The 17,382-nt window shown below is 47.2% G+C and overlaps 1 protein-coding gene across 1 annotated transcript in view; it reads right to left on the minus strand.

The window, feature by feature from the left end:
• LOC139279611 (mucin-6-like) overlaps positions 1-17,382 on the minus strand; it is an 838,525-nt gene that overhangs the window by 733,148 nt on the left and 87,995 nt on the right. The window contains exon 3 of the mRNA XM_070898726.1: positions 13,011-13,067. Coding sequence (XP_070754827.1) covers positions 13,011-13,067 — 57 coding nt within the window. The remainder of the gene's footprint in view (positions 1-13,010; positions 13,068-17,382) is intronic.

Raw genomic sequence — 17,382 nt, forward strand, 5'->3', positions numbered from 1 at the left:
GTCTGGAACAATCGGACTGGCCCACACATTGAATTCGATCGGCGAAATGATGCCTTCTTGTTGCAGCCTGTCCAGTTCGATTTCCACCCTCTCTCTCATTATGTAAGGTACCGCTCTCGCCTTGTGATGGATGGGTCGTGACCCCGGAATCAAATGGATCTGCACTTTTGCTCCTTGGAACTTCCTGATGCCTGCTTCGAACAGCGAGGGGAACTTGTTTATGACCTGGGCACATGAGGTGTCGTCGACGGATGAAAGCGCTCGGACGTTGTCCCAGTTCCACCTCCAGCCAGCTCCTGCCGAACATCGTGGGGCCATTGCCCGGTACCACCCAGAGTGGTAACTCGTGCACTGCTCCATCGTAGGAGACCTTTACGGTAGCACTGCCGATTACGGGAATCAGTTCCTTTGTGTACATTCTCAGTTTAGTATGAATGGGAGTCAGGACTAGCCTTGAGGCCTTGCTGCATCATAATTTGTCTCAAGTCTTTTTGCTCATTATGGACTGGTTTGCACCCGTGTCCAGCTCCATGGACACCGGGAGTCCATTTAATTCAACCTTCAGCATTATTGGGGGACACTTTGTGGTAAGCGTGTGCACCCCATATACCTCTGCCTCGTCGGTCTGAGGCTCTGGTTCGTCATGATCCACCGTGGATCTGTCCTCTTCTGCAACATGGCGGTTTGCAGGATTAGCAGGGTTTGCAGCTCGTCTGCACATACGTTGGAGGTGTCCCATTGTTCCACAGCCCTTGCAAACGTATCCTTTGAAGCGGCATGAATGGAAACGATGATCACCCCCACAGCACCAACAAGGTGTTAATAGCCTTGTATTCACCAACCTTGATGGTGGACTCTGAGTCATCTGCGGACCTGCAGCTGCAGGCGTGTAAGTCCTGCCAAGTAAATTTCGTTTAGAAAAAAATGTTACTTTGTTCACAGTACTTGCAGCAGCACTAGTGTGCTGAGAAATTTGTTTGGTATTGTCACTGGTGGTGATAAATGCCTGGGCTATCGCTATGGCTTTACTCAAGGTTGGGGTTTCTACAGTCAAAAGTTTGTGAAGTATTACTTCATGGCCAATGCCAAGTGCAAAGAAATCCCTGAGCATGTGCTCCAAGTGTCCTTCACACTCGCAATGTCCTGCAAGGTGCCTTAGCTCAGCAACGTAGCTCACCACTTCATTGCCTTCAGACCTCTTGTACGTGTAGAACCGATACCTCGCCATGAGAACGCTTTCCTTCGGGTTTAGATGCTCCTGGACCAGTGCGCACAACTCATCATATGACTTGTCTGTGGGTTTTGCTGGAGCGAGCAGATTTTTCACGAGTCAATACGTTGGTACCCCGCAAACGGTGAGGAGGATTGCCCTTCGTTTGGCAGTGTTCGCTTCTCCTTCCAGTTCGTTGGCCACGAAGTATTGGTCGAGTTGCTCCCTGAAGGTTTCCCAATCATCTCCCTCTGAAAATTTCTCCAGGATGCCCACGGTTCTCTGCATTGTTGTGGTGGGGTTCGTCATTTGTATCTCGTCGCCAGTTGTTATGTCTTGAATAAAGAGTCAGACTAAATACTGCAAGCTCAAAGTAAGGTGTGAACTTAGTCCTTTATTACAGATCCCAGAGTGCCTCTCCAGCCTGTGAGGCCTCCTTATATACAGGTGCTCCCAAGTGATTGTCGGATCCCTTGGGACTCCAGGGGATAAGCCCTCTGGTGGTTAGATATGGTATTTACAGGTTTACCTACTTAAGAGGTAGCACCATATCATTCTGCTTCAAATGGTGCAGCTGAAAGGTCAGTCAGGATTGTCAAGGAGACTTGACAGAAACAAGTTCTACAGACTGGATCATCGGTGAGCATGAAGCACAGGTTAGCGAACTTTCTTTTCAAATACAGAACTACGCCTCATTCTACAACAGGGTGCACACCTGCCGAATTATTGCTGAAGCCTAGGCTGAGGACACATCTCAGTTTATTGCAACTGAACTTGTCTAATAAGGTAGAGAAGGAACAATCGGTGCAGAAATCATTATCATTCCAGTATTAAAGAGCGGTGCTTTCAGGAGGGCGATCCGGTCAGAGTTCTCAGTTCCTCAAAAGGGGGATGTCCACGCAAATGGGACATTGGTACAATTATTCGGTACCAAGCAGTACCTGGTCCATATTGGTGAATACAACAGGATGGTTCATGTGGATCAAATGTTTCTAGCGAGTGATGCACCTTTGGTACTACGAGAAGATGATTATGAGTCTGACTTGGACGATGATCAGAGTGAGGAGTCAGGTCCAAGTACTTCACGAACACAATGTTCTCAATCTCCATGTCCCCACCAACTCAGATGCAGCCGACTGTGGGTATGGGACAATCTTGCAGAGACTCTGTATCTTCCGAGGGGGGAGGTGGAGTTGGGGTTCAGTTTAGAAGATCAATGAGAAAAAGTAAACCAACTGGACAGGATATTGATAACTGGGAATATCAAGATCTTAGGACCAGGTCAAACACCCTGTTGGTAGGATGTGGAACACAGTAGAGTGGAGAGGAAGGAGATAACCGACTATTGGGCAATACAGCCCCAAAACAGACAGGATCAATCCCTCTGTGAACAGCATCCACAGCAAGGCAAAACACTGGGCACATCCTGACTCCCACACACCACAGGAGCCGAGCCATGATCAATTGCCGAAACATCGGGGGCTGAATCGATTAATCCAACACAAATCCAGGTTTACCTTGAGGCAGCATCAATGCCACTATGCAGCCAATTCGGCTCCCCCACCAGACACATACGAACATAAGAAATAGGAACAGCAGTAGGCCATATGGCCTCTCAAGCCTGCTCCGCCATTCAATAAGATTATGGCTGATCTGATCATGGACTCAGCTCCACTTCCCTGCCCGCTCCCCATAACACCTTATCCCCTTATTGTTTAAGAAACTGTCTATTTATGTCTTAAATATATTCAATGACCCAGCTTCCACAGCTCTCTGAGGCAGAGAATTCCACAGATCCACAACCCTCAGAAGAAATTTCTCCTCATCTCTGTTTTAAATGGACGGCCCCTTATTCTAAGATCATGCCCTCTAGTTCTAGTCTCCCCCATCAGTGAAAACATCCTCTCTGCATCCACCTTGTCAAGCCCCCTCATAATCTTATACATTTCGATAAGATCACCTCTCATTCTTCTGAATTCCAATCAGTAGAGGCCCAATCTCCTCAACCTTTACTCATAAGTCAACCCCCTCATCTCCGGAATCAACCTAGTGAACTTTCTCTGAACAGTCTCCAAAGCAAGTATATCCTTTCGTAAAAATGGAAACCAAAACTGTATGCAGTATTCCAGGTGTGGCCTCACCAATACCTTGGATAGCAGTAGCAAGACTTGCCTGCTTTTATACTCCATCCCCTTTGCAATAAAGGCCAAGATTCCATTGGCCTTCCTGATCACTTGCTGTACCTGCATACTAACCTTTTGTGTTTCATGCACAAGTACCCCCAGGTCCTGCTGTACTGCAGCACTTTGCAATCTTTCTCCATTTAAATAATAACTTGCTCTTTGATTATTTCTGCCAAAGTGCATGACCTCACACTTTCCAACATTATACTCCATCAGCCTGTCTAGCACAACAGCTGACAGAACTGAACATGGAGAAGTGCACTGGGCCTGATAACATTCCGGCCGTAGTGAAAGTCTGCACGACACAACGGTCCAGCCACAGGATGAGCGGAGACAGCGTGCCCGGGACAACATGCTGTAAAGGCGGGCGGCAAGTCAGGATCAGTGCAAGGAGCAGGCAAGTTCATAGAAACATAGGTGCAGGAGTAGGTCATTTGGCCCTTCGAGCCTGCACCGCCATTCAATAAGATCATGGCTGATCATTCCCTCAGTACCCCTTTCCTGTTTTCTCTCCATACCCCTTAATCCCTTTAGCCATAAGGGCCATATCGAACTCCCTCTTGAATATATCCAATGAACTGGCATCAACAACTCTCTGCGGCAGGGAATTCCACAGGTTAACAACTCTCTGAGTGAAGAAGTTTCTCCTCATCTCATCCTAAATGGCCTACCCCTTATCCTAAGACTGTGTCCCCTGGTTCTGGACTTCCCCAACATCGGGAACATTCTACCCACATCTAACCTGTCCAGTCCCGTCAGAATCTTATATGTTTCTATGAGATCTCCTCTCATCCTTCTAAACAATGTATAAAGGCCCAGTTGATCCAGTCTCTCCTCATATGTCAGTCCTGCCATCCCGGGAATCAATCTGGTGAACCTTCGCTGCACTTCCTCAATAGCAAGAACATCCTTCCTCAGATTAGGAGACCAAAACTGAACACAATATTCCAGGTGAGGCCTCACCAAGGCCCTGTACAACTGCAGTAAGACCTCCCTGCTCCTATACTCAAATCCCCAAGCTATGAAGGCCAACATACCATTTTCCTTCTTCACCGCCTGCTGTACCTGTATGCCAACTTTCAATGACTGATGAACCATGACACCCAGGTATCGTTGCACCTCCCCTTTTCCTAATCTGCCACCATTCAGATAATATTCTGTCTTCGCGTTTTTGCCCCCAAAGTGGATAACCTCACATTTATCCACATTATACTGCACCTGTCAGACATTTGCCCACACACCTAACCTGTCCAAGTCACCCTGCAGCCTCCTAGCGTCCCCCTCACAGCTCACACCACCACCCAGTTTAGTGTCATCTGCAAACTTGGAGATATTACACTCAATTTCTTCATCCAAATCATTGATGTATATTGTAAAGAGTTGGGGTCCCAACACTGAGCCCTGCGGCACTCCGCTAGTCACTGCCTGCCATTCTGAAAAGGAACCGTTTATCCCGACTCTCTGCTTCCTGTCTGCCAACCAGTTCTCTATCCACGTCAGTATATTACCCCCAATACCATGTGCTTTGATTTTGCACACCAATCTCTTGTGTGGGACCTTGTCAAAAGCCTTTTGAAAGTCCAAATACACCACATCCACTGGTTCTCCCTTGTCCAGTCCATTAGTTACATCCTCAGAAATTTCCAGAAGATTTGTCAAGCATGATTTCCCTTTCATAAATCCATGCTGACTTGGACCGATCCTGTCACTGCTTTCCAAATGTGCTGCTATTTCATCCTTAATAATTGATTCCAACATTTTCCCCACTACTGATGTCAGGCTAACCGGTCTATAATTAGCCGCTTTCTCTCTCCCTCCCTTCTTAAAAAGTGGCGTTTCATTAGCTATCCTCCAGTCCATAGGAACTGATCCAGAGTCGATAGACTGTTGGAAAATGATCACCAATGCATCCACTATTTCTAGGGCCATTTCCTTAAGTACTCTAGGATGCAGACTATCAGACCCCGGGGATTTATTGGCCTTCAATCCCATCAATTTCCCTAACACAATTTCCTGCCTAATAAGGATATCCTTTAGTTCCTCCTTCTCACTAGACCCTTGGTCCCCCTGGCACATCCGGAAGGTTATTTGTGTCTTCCTTCTTGAAGACAGAACCAAAGTATTTGTTGAATTGCTCTGCCATTTCTTTGTTCCCCATTATAAATTCACCTGAATCCGACGTTTGTCTTCACTAATCTTTTTCTCTTCACATATCTATAGAAGCTTTTGCAGTCAGTTTTTATGTTAAGGCTTCACACCATCATTCAGCACTGAAAACAACAAGTGGTGCACAGTCATATTAACACCTGTGTCCTCCCAGATAGAGCCAGACCAGCAATGGAAGAAAACAGTTCATCCCCAAACAGGAAAACCGATTAAACCAGGGCAAACCAACGCCATTGGAAAGCATCCTGCGAATGGCCCATCACCAAGTAGAGGCTCAACCAATCAGAAGAGCGGCTGCCTGCCACCTCGCGCATCATCATAGGCGATCCCTCGAACGAGGATGACTTGCTTCCACGAGATTTCACAGATGTTTCAATGAAGGACCCGATGTTCCAGTCCTGAGCTCCAATTGAGGAGGTGGAAGATGCCTGTGCGTGGATTTTTTTAACGTGTGGTGGCTGTTGCACACCAGCCACTACACGGGCTTGACAGAGTTAGGTCTTGGCGCAGTGGCAAGGGTTAACCAGGATGACTGGAGACCTGCTCTGCTGCACGGACCTAGTGCACTCACATATCGCAGTGTGGGCAGGCCCGTGCTGTCCATGGGCCCTCAGCTTTCCTTACCCTCACCTGCCACACCTCCGCCATGATCTCTTGCCGCTCTTCCGCCAGAAACATTCACTGCACCTCCGCCACGATCCCTCACCGCTCCTCCGCCACGAACTCTCGCCCTCCTCCGCCCCAATCACTCGCCGCACCTCCGCCACATCCTTCCCACTCCTCTGCTGTACCAGGGCCCCGCCGATGTTCCTGCCCATGCTCCAAACTGTGACCTGGGTCCTGATAACATCACCAAGTCGCCCACCTCGACGCCGTCGCACACTTGGAGCAGCTCGCGCTGGACGTTGTAGTGGTATGCCGCTCCAGCTCTCTTTATAGCAATGACCTGCCAAGGTGTTCTCACTTAGGTCAGGGTGGCCACCGTTCAAATGAGCCCAGGTTCCAAAAACCGTTAAATTGTCGTCAAGCGCCAAGCACGCCAACCAATCAGGAGATGGCAAGAAGGATCCGTGCCGCTCACAGCCCGCCCCAGCAGCCGGATTTGAAATAAAACAACACGCAACCCAATCTCTGTGTTCCACGCATCTTCTGCTCGTCTTACCCGACCCATCCGCGACACTGCATCTTCCTGACTCTCCCACCCCTTCCCACTGTCCCTGCTCCTTTCCTTCCTGTCCAACTACCTCTACCCCACCCGTGAGCCACGCAACACACCCCACCCCACCCCTCTCCACCTCCAAACTCTCCAGCCCCTCCCCACCCACTCTCCAGTCCCTCCCAATCCACTTTACAGCACCCCCCCACCCACTCTCCAGCCCCCCCCCTACTCTTTAGCCCCTCCCCACCCACTCTCCAGTTCCTCCCCACCCACTCTCCAGTTCCCCCCACTCACTCTCCAGTCCCTCCCCACCCACTCTCCAGTCCCTCCCCACCCACTCTCCAGCCCCACCAGCCACTCTCCAGCCCCTCCCCACCCACTCTCCAGCCCCCCCCACCCACTCTCCAGTCCCTTCCCACCCACTCTCTAGCCCCTCCCCACCCACTCTCCAGCACCTCCCCACCAGTCCCTCCCCACCCACTCTTCAGCCCCCCCACCCACTCTCCAGTCCCTCCCCACCCACTCTCCAGCGCCCCCCCCACCCACTCTCCAGCCCCCCCACCCACTCTCCAGCCCCCCCCACCCACTCTCCAGTTCCTCCCCACCCACTCTCCAGCCCCTTCCCACCCACTCTCTAGCTTCTCCCCACCCACTCTCTAGCCCCTCCCCACCCACTCTCCAGCCCCTCCCCACCCACTCTCCAGCCCCACTCCCACCTCCAAACTCTCCTTTCTTATGCCTCCAGTCTCTTGTGCATACCTCAACTCCCTCACCCCAAGATTTGTGGCCATGCTGTCCATCAACCTAGCCCCATGTTCTAAAATTCTTACAGTAAACCCTTCAGCCTCTTCACCTCCCTCTCCTTCTCTAAAACCTCTTTGAACAAGCTTTTGGTCGCTCCTCCTAATAGCATCGTTTGCTCAGGTTAATTAATTCTCTTTATTGTCTAATTTAGCAGTTAGTATCGGGTGACAGGCCAAGCTACCGAATTAATTTCCAGGGAACTTGTTGGGTGGGCTGGAGAGAGGTTTCGAGAAAAGCAGACATGCAGATGTCTGGTTGTGACCTATATAACCAACAAGCTCGAATAGAAGAATTCTGACGAAGGGTCACCAACCTGAAACGTTAACTCTGTTTCTCTCTCCACAGACGCTGCCTGACCCGCTGAGATTTCCAGCATTTTCTGTTTTTATTCCAGATTCCAGTACCACAGTATTTTGCTTTTGCACTAGAATAGACTGCATATGGCTGACAATTTGTCCAGGGAGGCGGGCAGAGGTAACGTTGTGATGTCAAGATAAACTTTGTCATGGAGAAAAGTAATTAACCAACAGAAAACTTCTTGTGTGGGCATCCTAATTGTACGTAGCTCCTCATCATTCATACACCGCGTGAACAGGGTGAAGCGTTTCAGCTTCAAAGGCGATTTTCTGAGATAATGAACTTAATTTAGTCTGTGCCATGATTTGCATTCCCATTTTGCAGAGAGGAAAGCTTACAATGCCTATTGCAGTGACCTGTAACTCATGGAGGGAGAGTTGGGAGGCCGATCATTCCAACCAAAGGGCCCGAAATTGATGGGCATACCACCCGTGGACCGCCCACATACCGCCCAGCGGGAAGTTCATCAGCGACATACCACAGGGCGGTGGCAGTATGCATAAAGTCCGCCTCTGCATACCACCGACATACCGCCCCAAATCGCCAAATTCATCACTTACCACCAACATACACCGACCCTGCAGACCGTCCTGGAACAGGTGGTTTTAAGTCGATTTTCAGTCAGCGGTATGCATCTTCACCTGTGAAATGTTTTTATCTGTCACCCCCCCAGTCTCTCCCACCCCCCTATCTCTTCCACCCCCCTCTCAGAGACCTCCCCCCAAGAAGCGACCCCCCCTTTACCTGCACAGTGCTCTCAGGCCAGTAGTCTCTGTGGATTCTGGTCTGTGTCTCTCGGGGGGCGGAGCTTCGCAGCAGCATGCTGTGCGCAGAACTCGGGACCCGAAGATTCCCAAGTGATGCGGACTCACCGCCCGCATACCGCCGGCTGCACTCCGCTCTGCACGCCGCTCGGCATTCTGCCGAGAAAAAAGTGCTGTAAACCGCGCACACACCGCCCCGGTGATACCCGGCGGTTTGAAACAACATACCGCCGAGAAATGGGCGGACGACCAATTTCAGCCCAAAATCTGTTCGTGGGTAGGTTCAGATGAAAGTATTTTCAGTCAGTATCTAAAAAAAGAACCCACTTCAAAGTAAAAACAGAAATCCGATGGAAATTTGTGGGACATAAATTAAAAATAAAACCTTGAAATAATAAAGAAATCTGGGCTGTGGGGCACGCTAATAAAAGACAAAATATATCATTTGAGCAAGCTTCCTTAGCAACACTGAACTTGAATAAAATATCAGGTGGAACATTACCTAGCCTGGAAAAACAGGACCATCATCATTTACATAAGAACATAAGAAATAGGAATAGGAGTAGGCCATACGGCCCCTCGAGCCGTTTAATAAGATCATGGCTGATCTGATCATGGACTCAGCTCCACTTCTCTGCCCGCTCCCCATAACCCCTTATCCCCTTATTGTTTAAGAAATTGTCTATCTCTGTCTTAAATATATTCAATGTCCCAGCTTCCACAGCTCTCTGAGGCAGCGAATTCTACAGATTTACAACCCTCTGAGAGAAGAAATTTCTCCTTGCCTCAGTTTTAAATGGACGTCCCCTCATTCTAAGATTATGCCCTCTAGTTCTAGTCTCCCCCATCAGTGGAAACATCCTCTCTGCATCCACCTTGTCAAGCCCCCTCACGATCGTATACGTTTCGATAAGATCACCTCTCATTCTTCTGAATTCCAATGAGTAGAGGCCCAACCTACTCAACCTTTCCTGATAAGTCAACCCCCTCATCTCCGGAATCAACCTAGTGAACCTTCTCTGAACTGCTTCCAAAGCAAGTATATCCTTTCGTAAATATGGAAACCAAAACTGCATGCAGTATTCCAGGTGTGGCCTCACCAATACCTTGTATAGCTGTAGCAAGACTTCCCTGCTTTTATACTCCATCCCTTTTGCAATAAAGGCCAAGATACCATTGGCCTTCCTGATCACTTGCTGTACATGCATACTATCCTTTTGTGTTTCATGCACAAGTACCCCCAGGTCCCGCTGTACTGCGGCACTTTGCAATCTTTCTCCATTTAAATAATAACTTGCTCTTTGATTTTTTTTCTGCCAAAGTGCATGACCTCACACTTTCCAACATTATACTCCATCTGCCAAATTTTTGCCCACTCACCTTAGCCTGTCTATGTCCTTTTGCAGATTTCTTGTGTCCTCCTCACACATTGCTTTTTCTCCCATCTTTGTATCGTCAGCAAACTTGGCTACGTTCACTCGGTCCCTTCTTCCAAGTTGTTAATATAGATTGTAAATAGTTGGGGTCCCAACACTGATCCCTGTGGCACCCCACTAGTTACTGGTTCCTAACCAGAGAATGAACCATTTATCCCCACTCTCTGTTTTCTGTTAATTAGCCAATCCTCTATCCATGCTAATATATTACCCCCAACCCCGTGAACTTTTATCTTGTGCAGTAACCTTTTATTTGACACCTTGTCAAATGTCTTCTGGAAGTCCAAATACACCACATCCACTGGTTCCCCTTTATCCACCCTGTTCGTTACATCCTCAAAAAATTCCAGCAAATTTGTCAAACATGACTTCCCTTTCATAAATCCATGCTGACTCTGCCTGACCAAATTTTGCTTTTCCAAATTTACTGTGCAAGAGGAGTTCATTTTTTCTGTTGTGCTTCTGCTAGCTCTTTGCTACAATAATGAAAATTAATTTCACTGCCTCCTGCCTGCATACAGCCTAGTATATTTCTGAGCTTCAAATATTTATCCATTTTTTTAATAAGATGCAATTGATCTCTGCATTAACCACTTCCTGTTGCAAAATATCACATGATCCAACATGTCTGTTAAAGCTATGGGGGTAGATTTGTCCGATTGACCGTCCGTTATAGAAAGCACCCAATTTTCATTTCCCCGATGGAAATAAATATTGTCCGTGTCTATAAACAGGGGCCAATCCACCAGGCCAGCTTTACGCCAGTGCAACAAGTTGAAAATCTGCTCCGTGCTTTCTCAAGTCGATGGGTTTACTTGGTCGAGCTGTTACTATTTAGGGACCCATTTAACATACTGTTAGTACATTGCTGTCCAAAGTCATTTTCTGCTGAAACGCCCACTTGTTTAACCACTATGGAGGCTAAACTCAATACAATAGTGCAAGAAAACCCACTGTGAATTGTGTGTACTGTATTTTAATGTACATTGTATTCAGTTTCCCACCATTAACATTCCCATTGCTATTGACTTCTAACTCATAGAGGGAGAATTGGGAGGCCTACATTCCCAACCAAGCATTGAGAGCCTTAAAACAAATATTTTTTTAAAACAGGTTTCGTATTCATTTAAGAATTACATTTGTGTTCCTTTTGTGAAATTATGGGGAAACATAATGTTTGCTTCATATTCTGCAACTGATGCGAGGAAATCGAGCTTTAATGAGAGTCTTTATCTGAGTTTTAATCACAAGCTCTTTGACACTTTAGATTTGTTTGCCTCAGTTGAATGAGCTTGATCTGTTATCAGCTGGATCATCTTGTTCCGTGTTGTGCATGAAATCACACTTCTGATCTCATTCCATTTGGAGCAGATATTAAATCATGCAATCAGGTGGTGTCGGGGAGCAACACCGACTGCGATCATTTATACACCTGTTAGATGTAGCCAACAATAAGAATATTTACATTTTTAACAACATTTTTAACATGAGTGGTTGCATTACCAACAGAGCCGTGTTTTTCGGGGAAGCCTGATACCACACTCCTGTGGCTCTATAAATGCTGTGGCGTTCCAGGTTTTAGAGAACTTAAAGTAGTCTGCAAGAGCTGCTTGAAGTAAAGGTGGAAAATACAAAACATTATATCACACAAAATTAAAATGAATCTGTGGCTTTTGAGGAACGTTAGTCACCAGACTACATTGGTGTTCCTCCGTATGATGTTATCTCGAAAGTTAATGTTTTTGTCTACAGTTAACTCCTGCTAAGAATAAATAATCAGACCATTGATCAACAATGAATAAAGCTGCATTCATTTCCATGTATTTTCTTGATTCAGTGGTTGAGCAAGAGAACACAGCCAAAACAGCTGTAATGAGAACAGATGTCTCACCAGATTATGGTACTGACCGAACAGAAAGTTCTGGATATTTTAGGCAGCAGTGTCAGATGCCAACATCATGCTCTCATTGCTCAGAAGCAAGTAATGGTTAACGCTGGACCTGAATCGCTCCCAAAGGTTCAGGGGTAAATGAATGCTCAATGCCGTTTCAAACCATGCAGCGCATATTGACTTAAGTTTCATCTTTTATCAGCACTGAGTTAATTGATGACATGTGCCTCATTGTTTATGGGCCAGATTCCTGCTCCTGGTCACTTTGCAGCACAAATTACTGACAATGGGATATGTGCTGCAACTTTGATGTACACCTTTTCCCCATGCTTAAATAGCCTGTCGACTGTCACTGTCTGGACTCACACATAGTGACCACTTGGAAACAGTACTGGAGGGCATGCAGTACCAATCGTCGAGGAGGGAAAAAGCAAATCTCCCACCCCAATTTTTATAAGGGACATAGCGCAGGCAACAATAATGGCCCCAAAAATTGCTGTCCAAATAATGGCAAAGCTAATGCTGCTTATCGCTATTTATGTGCAAATGCCACAGCAACTTCAGGCGAGGGCAGATGTGTGATTCAAGACGCCAATCAAAAAGTTTCTGTTGGAGATGCGTCGCTTTGACGTTAGATTCACAAAAATGGCATCTCGCTGTTTGGCTCCCCATTCAAATGTATTGAGCGCTGTGAAGTTCCTGCACTTGCATGGTAGATACAAAGTAAACTCGTCACATGCAGATAAGTCAAGTCATTTCAAATTTTTGCAAATAATTTTGAACGGGTTTGTTGGCCGGTACATAACTGTTTGGCCCAACGTTGGGGAGTGGTTACATACAGTGGGGTCTTTCAAAGCTTACTACTTGCATTGCAAGTGAACTTTTGGACAGACATATTGTTCAGGTTCATAGCCAGTGCAGCTGATACTTGTGGTGTAACATCATAGAGATCTGATTAGCAATCACCTTCATCTATGTTAATGTCCATACATTTCCATACACGCATTTACTGGTACGTAATGGTGAACCACTGCACTTACCTTTGTCTATGATGTCACCATTGTTATCGAGGGCATCATGATTGCTTTGTGTATTACCTGCAATTAAAGGAAAACATTTACATTTATTACTGAAAATTTTGCTCTTGGGGAAATATGTAAGTTAAATCAGAGGTTTCCAAACCTATTTTGCTAAATCCCCCTTTGAAGATTCATGTCCTAGGTGAGCCCCCCTCTTGGAAGAAACAGTTTTTTTGTATAGAACAAGAGGATTTTTTTCTCAGCTAATATATTGCATAAGACAGAAAGTAATTTTCAGCCCAAAATTGGCCAGGAGTTGCTCCGTTTTTTTTGGAGCAACTTGATTTTTCTGGAGTATCTTAAAAATCCCCATTTTGCACATTTAATTTGCGCCAGTGTAAGTGAGTTAGTTAGGATTTTTTTAGTTTAGTTTAGTTTTTTTCAAAAGGTGGCGTTACCAGCCACCTACACGTGTTTTGGCCATTTAAGCCAGTTTGGACAGCTAATAGTTGCTCCAAACTAACTTAGGCCAGCGTATGTGGCCACTTGTGGCCGCACAGAAAACCCTTGTGGAGAGTTAAGAAATCAGCGCAGGTAGCCAGGGATGGGGAGGGGGGGGGAGGGAAGCGGAGAGGACCTTGCAAAGCATTAAACACCTTCACAACCACATTCAAGAAGCATAAAAACCATCAATAATAAATAAAAACTTAAGTCCTACCTTCCTAACTCGGCCCGGGAATTCAGCGGGCCAGCCGATGCGAGAGGCCACTCGGCCGGGGATAGGTTCGGACGGGACTACCGGGTGGGAGAGCACAGGGAACTGGCCACAGGCTCACAGAACACACACACAGGCCGGCTGAGCTGGGCTCACACAACACACAGGCTGCTGGCTGCAGGAATCAACCAGGCTGCAACAGGCTGGGGGAGGTGGGGGTGGGCCGGTGGTGGACGAAGAGGGGGAGAGAAGTCACATGACAGAAGGAGGGAGGGAGAGAGAACAAAAGACCTTTGGGTGTGATCCATTTACAAACCTTGGAGGGAGGGAGGGGTGCAAAACTCTTCTGTGCTGCTATTTTTCACCTTCTTTGACCGTTGAAAGTTTAACTTTTACTTTAAGTATGGGTGCAGCAATATCAATGCCACGAATTTTGCAATGGTGCGGCATCATTGTGCCACGTAGGGGAGAATTGATTAGAGCTCATCACATCAGGAACATCAGAGCCCATATGCTGCTGGGCAGGAGGCCTCACCCACCTCGGCAAAATCGAGTCAGGCGTTCGTACCTGGACCTGAGTGATGCAGATTGTGTCAGAAGGCTGCGTTTCCGCAGAGAAGTTGTCCGTGAGATCTGTGAGTTGCTGAGACCAGACTTACAACCGAGAAGCAGCAGGTGGACTACCTTGTCTGTTGAAGTGAAGGTTACAGCTGCACTTTCCTTCTATGCCTCAGGATTGTTTCAAGCTACAACTGGAGATGTGTGCACCATCTCTCAACGTGCAATACATGCCTGCGTTTACCAGGTCACGGCTGCACTGTATGCACGGAGGAATGACTTCATCAAGTTCCCAATGACCATCCAAGCAATCCATGACAGGGCTATGAGGTTCTCAAGGATTGCTGGCTTCCCAAAGGTACAGGGCTACATTGATTGTACCCACGTCACCTTGCGAGCCCCTTTGGAGAATACCGAGCTGTTCAGGAATAGAAAAGGTTTCCACTCCATTAATGTGCAGCTCGTGTGTGACAACATGCATCGCATCATGTCAGAAGATGCAAGATACCCCGGCAGCACCCATGATGCGTTCATCCTACGTGACAGCGTTATATCGGCCATGTTTCAGCAGCAGCCAGAAGGGCAGAGCTGGCTACTGGGAGACAAATGGTACGGCCTGGCCACCTGGCTCATGACGCCCCTACGCGTAACCCGGATGGAAGCTGACCGTCAATACAACATGGCGCACATTACGACACACAGCAGCATAGAGAGGACCATTGGCTGGACTAGTCCAGAGGCTACTTGCAATATTCCCCTGAGATTGTCGGTCAGTTCACTGTTGTGTGCTGCATGCTGCATAACGTAGCCATCATGAGGCAGCAGCAGCTGGTAGTGGAAGAAGATCCACCTGTGGTGAGAGTGGCTGATGATAATGATTTGGAAGATGCAGGTGACGAGCAGGAGGAGGAGGAGGAGGATGATGACGAGAATGAGGAAACCATGCAAGTGGCTGAGGCCGGAGCACGACGGCGGAGGAGGGCGGACCATCGTGCTCCTTAACGATTGCTCGAGTCTTGCGCCAGCAGCTCATCCATGAACGTTTTACTGATGCCTGAGGGCTCAGCGACAACTATTCTGTATGGACATGTTTATTTTTTCAGTTGTTCCTAAATATTGTGTGTATTAATAGAACATGATTCAGTTTTAATGTAAAATAGATTTTATTGAAAAGATTACAATGTACTTCACTTTAGTGTAATTCTTGTATCAAACTTTACTTTAATATTACTTTAAGATCACTTATAAACTTGTAAAGTTACATAACTTACAAAAAACTTTCAATTCGAAAAAACTTACACTCTAAGATCACTTAAAAACTTTAAGATCATTTATAAAGTTGTAAATTTACATAACTTACAAAAAACTTTCAATTTGAAAACAGTTACAACAGTAACATCAACAACAACAACAACAACAACAACAGCAACAGCAGCAAAGAAAGGCTGCACCCCTCTCTCATCCACATCTTGGTGAATGTGCGCTTCTTCATGGTGGGGGTGTCGGGGGGGGGCGGGGGGGGGGGGTGGGGGCGCAGGTGTTAATGTGGAGGGCCCGGCTTGGGTCTCTTCAGAGGCTGGTGTGGGGATTGCAGTGAGAGTGGCCATTGATTCTGTCAATGGCGCATGGCCTGGCTGTGTTCCCGTATTGCAGCAGCTAACTCACACATGTCCTCCCTGATGGCCTGTGCCGTCGTTTCCGCTGCCTCTGACATTCCCTCCCTCGGGGACACTATTCCCTCACTGATGTTCCCAGAAATCGTTCCCATTTCCCATGCCATTAGTGTTATTTCTCTCGACAGTTACCTCATCACCCACCCCACTAATGGTGTGCACGAGTGATCGGGTAAGGTCAATGTTCTCCACACCCAATGCCATGATCTAAACCACATCTGTTGCATCCTGCATCTCAGGAGAGCGTGGTCAATTTCGCTTTCCCCTCACCCTGGGTCTGCCTCGCGGTACACCCCCAGTGGGAGGCACAGGCTTGGACGGTGGGGCCCTGGGTGTTCCATGCTGCATTCCACCACCACTGGGACCCACAACCTCGGAACTTGGGAAACCATGGAATGTCACATCAGAACTTAAAGCACTATACATGGACGCGGACGGGCTGAAACCAAAGAATGTCGCACCAGAACTCATGGAAGTGTTTGGCAACGTGAAGTCTGTTAACGTGGCCTCAACCATATTCATTTCAACATTGTCCCCTTCATACATCTCCATGCCCACCCCCTCCCCACCCAAGTTGGTCTGCATGGTTAGGCTCGTACGCGTCTGAATCTTCTTCTGGATCTTCAGGATTGGCATCAGGTTCTGCAAAATATAATAGAACAGTCAAATGGTTAGCAGCACAGGAGGCAAGATGTGTGGCATGAGTAGTCTCACACGTAGCAGGCCAGTCAGCAGGTTGATTTGAAGGGCCACGATGAATTTTCAGGACTTACCCTCTCCCTCGAGTGTGGGCCCAGCTTGTGCAGTACTGATTGCTTTTCTCCAGGTAGGACCCATCAAAGCAGCGGCCCTTTGTTCCAAGGGTGTCAGTGGATGCAGATTTGGCGGGCATCCTCCTGTTTGAGTTCTTCCCTTTTGTTGTGGGCCAATTTCTTCTGCAAAGATGAAAATGCAACGTTTTAGAGATGGTGTCTTTCAGCTGGGGGGGACATATACAGCTGTCACATTTACAGTTGCAATTGCATTGAATAAATGAAAATATTACTTACACTTAGTACTTGACCAAGGTGCTGCCATTTATTTTTACACTGGCTTTCAGATCTCATGGTGTTCACCACTGCGCAGTAATCTTCTGCAACTTGGTTCCAGCGTTTCTTCATTTCTTTGGGTGGCACTTTTGTGCAACCTCTGTTGCTGGTATCCAGTTCCTGCCATCTCTGCTCAATGACGTTAACTAATGTCTCCACTTCCTCATGCAAGAAATTCTTCATTCTTGCTGCATGTTGTTGCATTGCTGTATTGAATTGACACTCAGTGATTTTTCAAAAAACAGTCCTTATTTTGCATGCAGCAATGATTTTTACCTATGCAGCACTCCTTCTGGAACTTTAGCAACAACACAGAGCACTCACTGATTCCAGCAGCTGATTTAGTACACAGCACTCCT

The sequence above is a fragment of the Pristiophorus japonicus genome, chromosome 14 (genome assembly GCF_044704955.1).
Source record: "Pristiophorus japonicus isolate sPriJap1 chromosome 14, sPriJap1.hap1, whole genome shotgun sequence".
NCBI classification, from domain to species: domain Eukaryota; kingdom Metazoa; phylum Chordata; class Chondrichthyes; family Pristiophoridae; genus Pristiophorus; species Pristiophorus japonicus.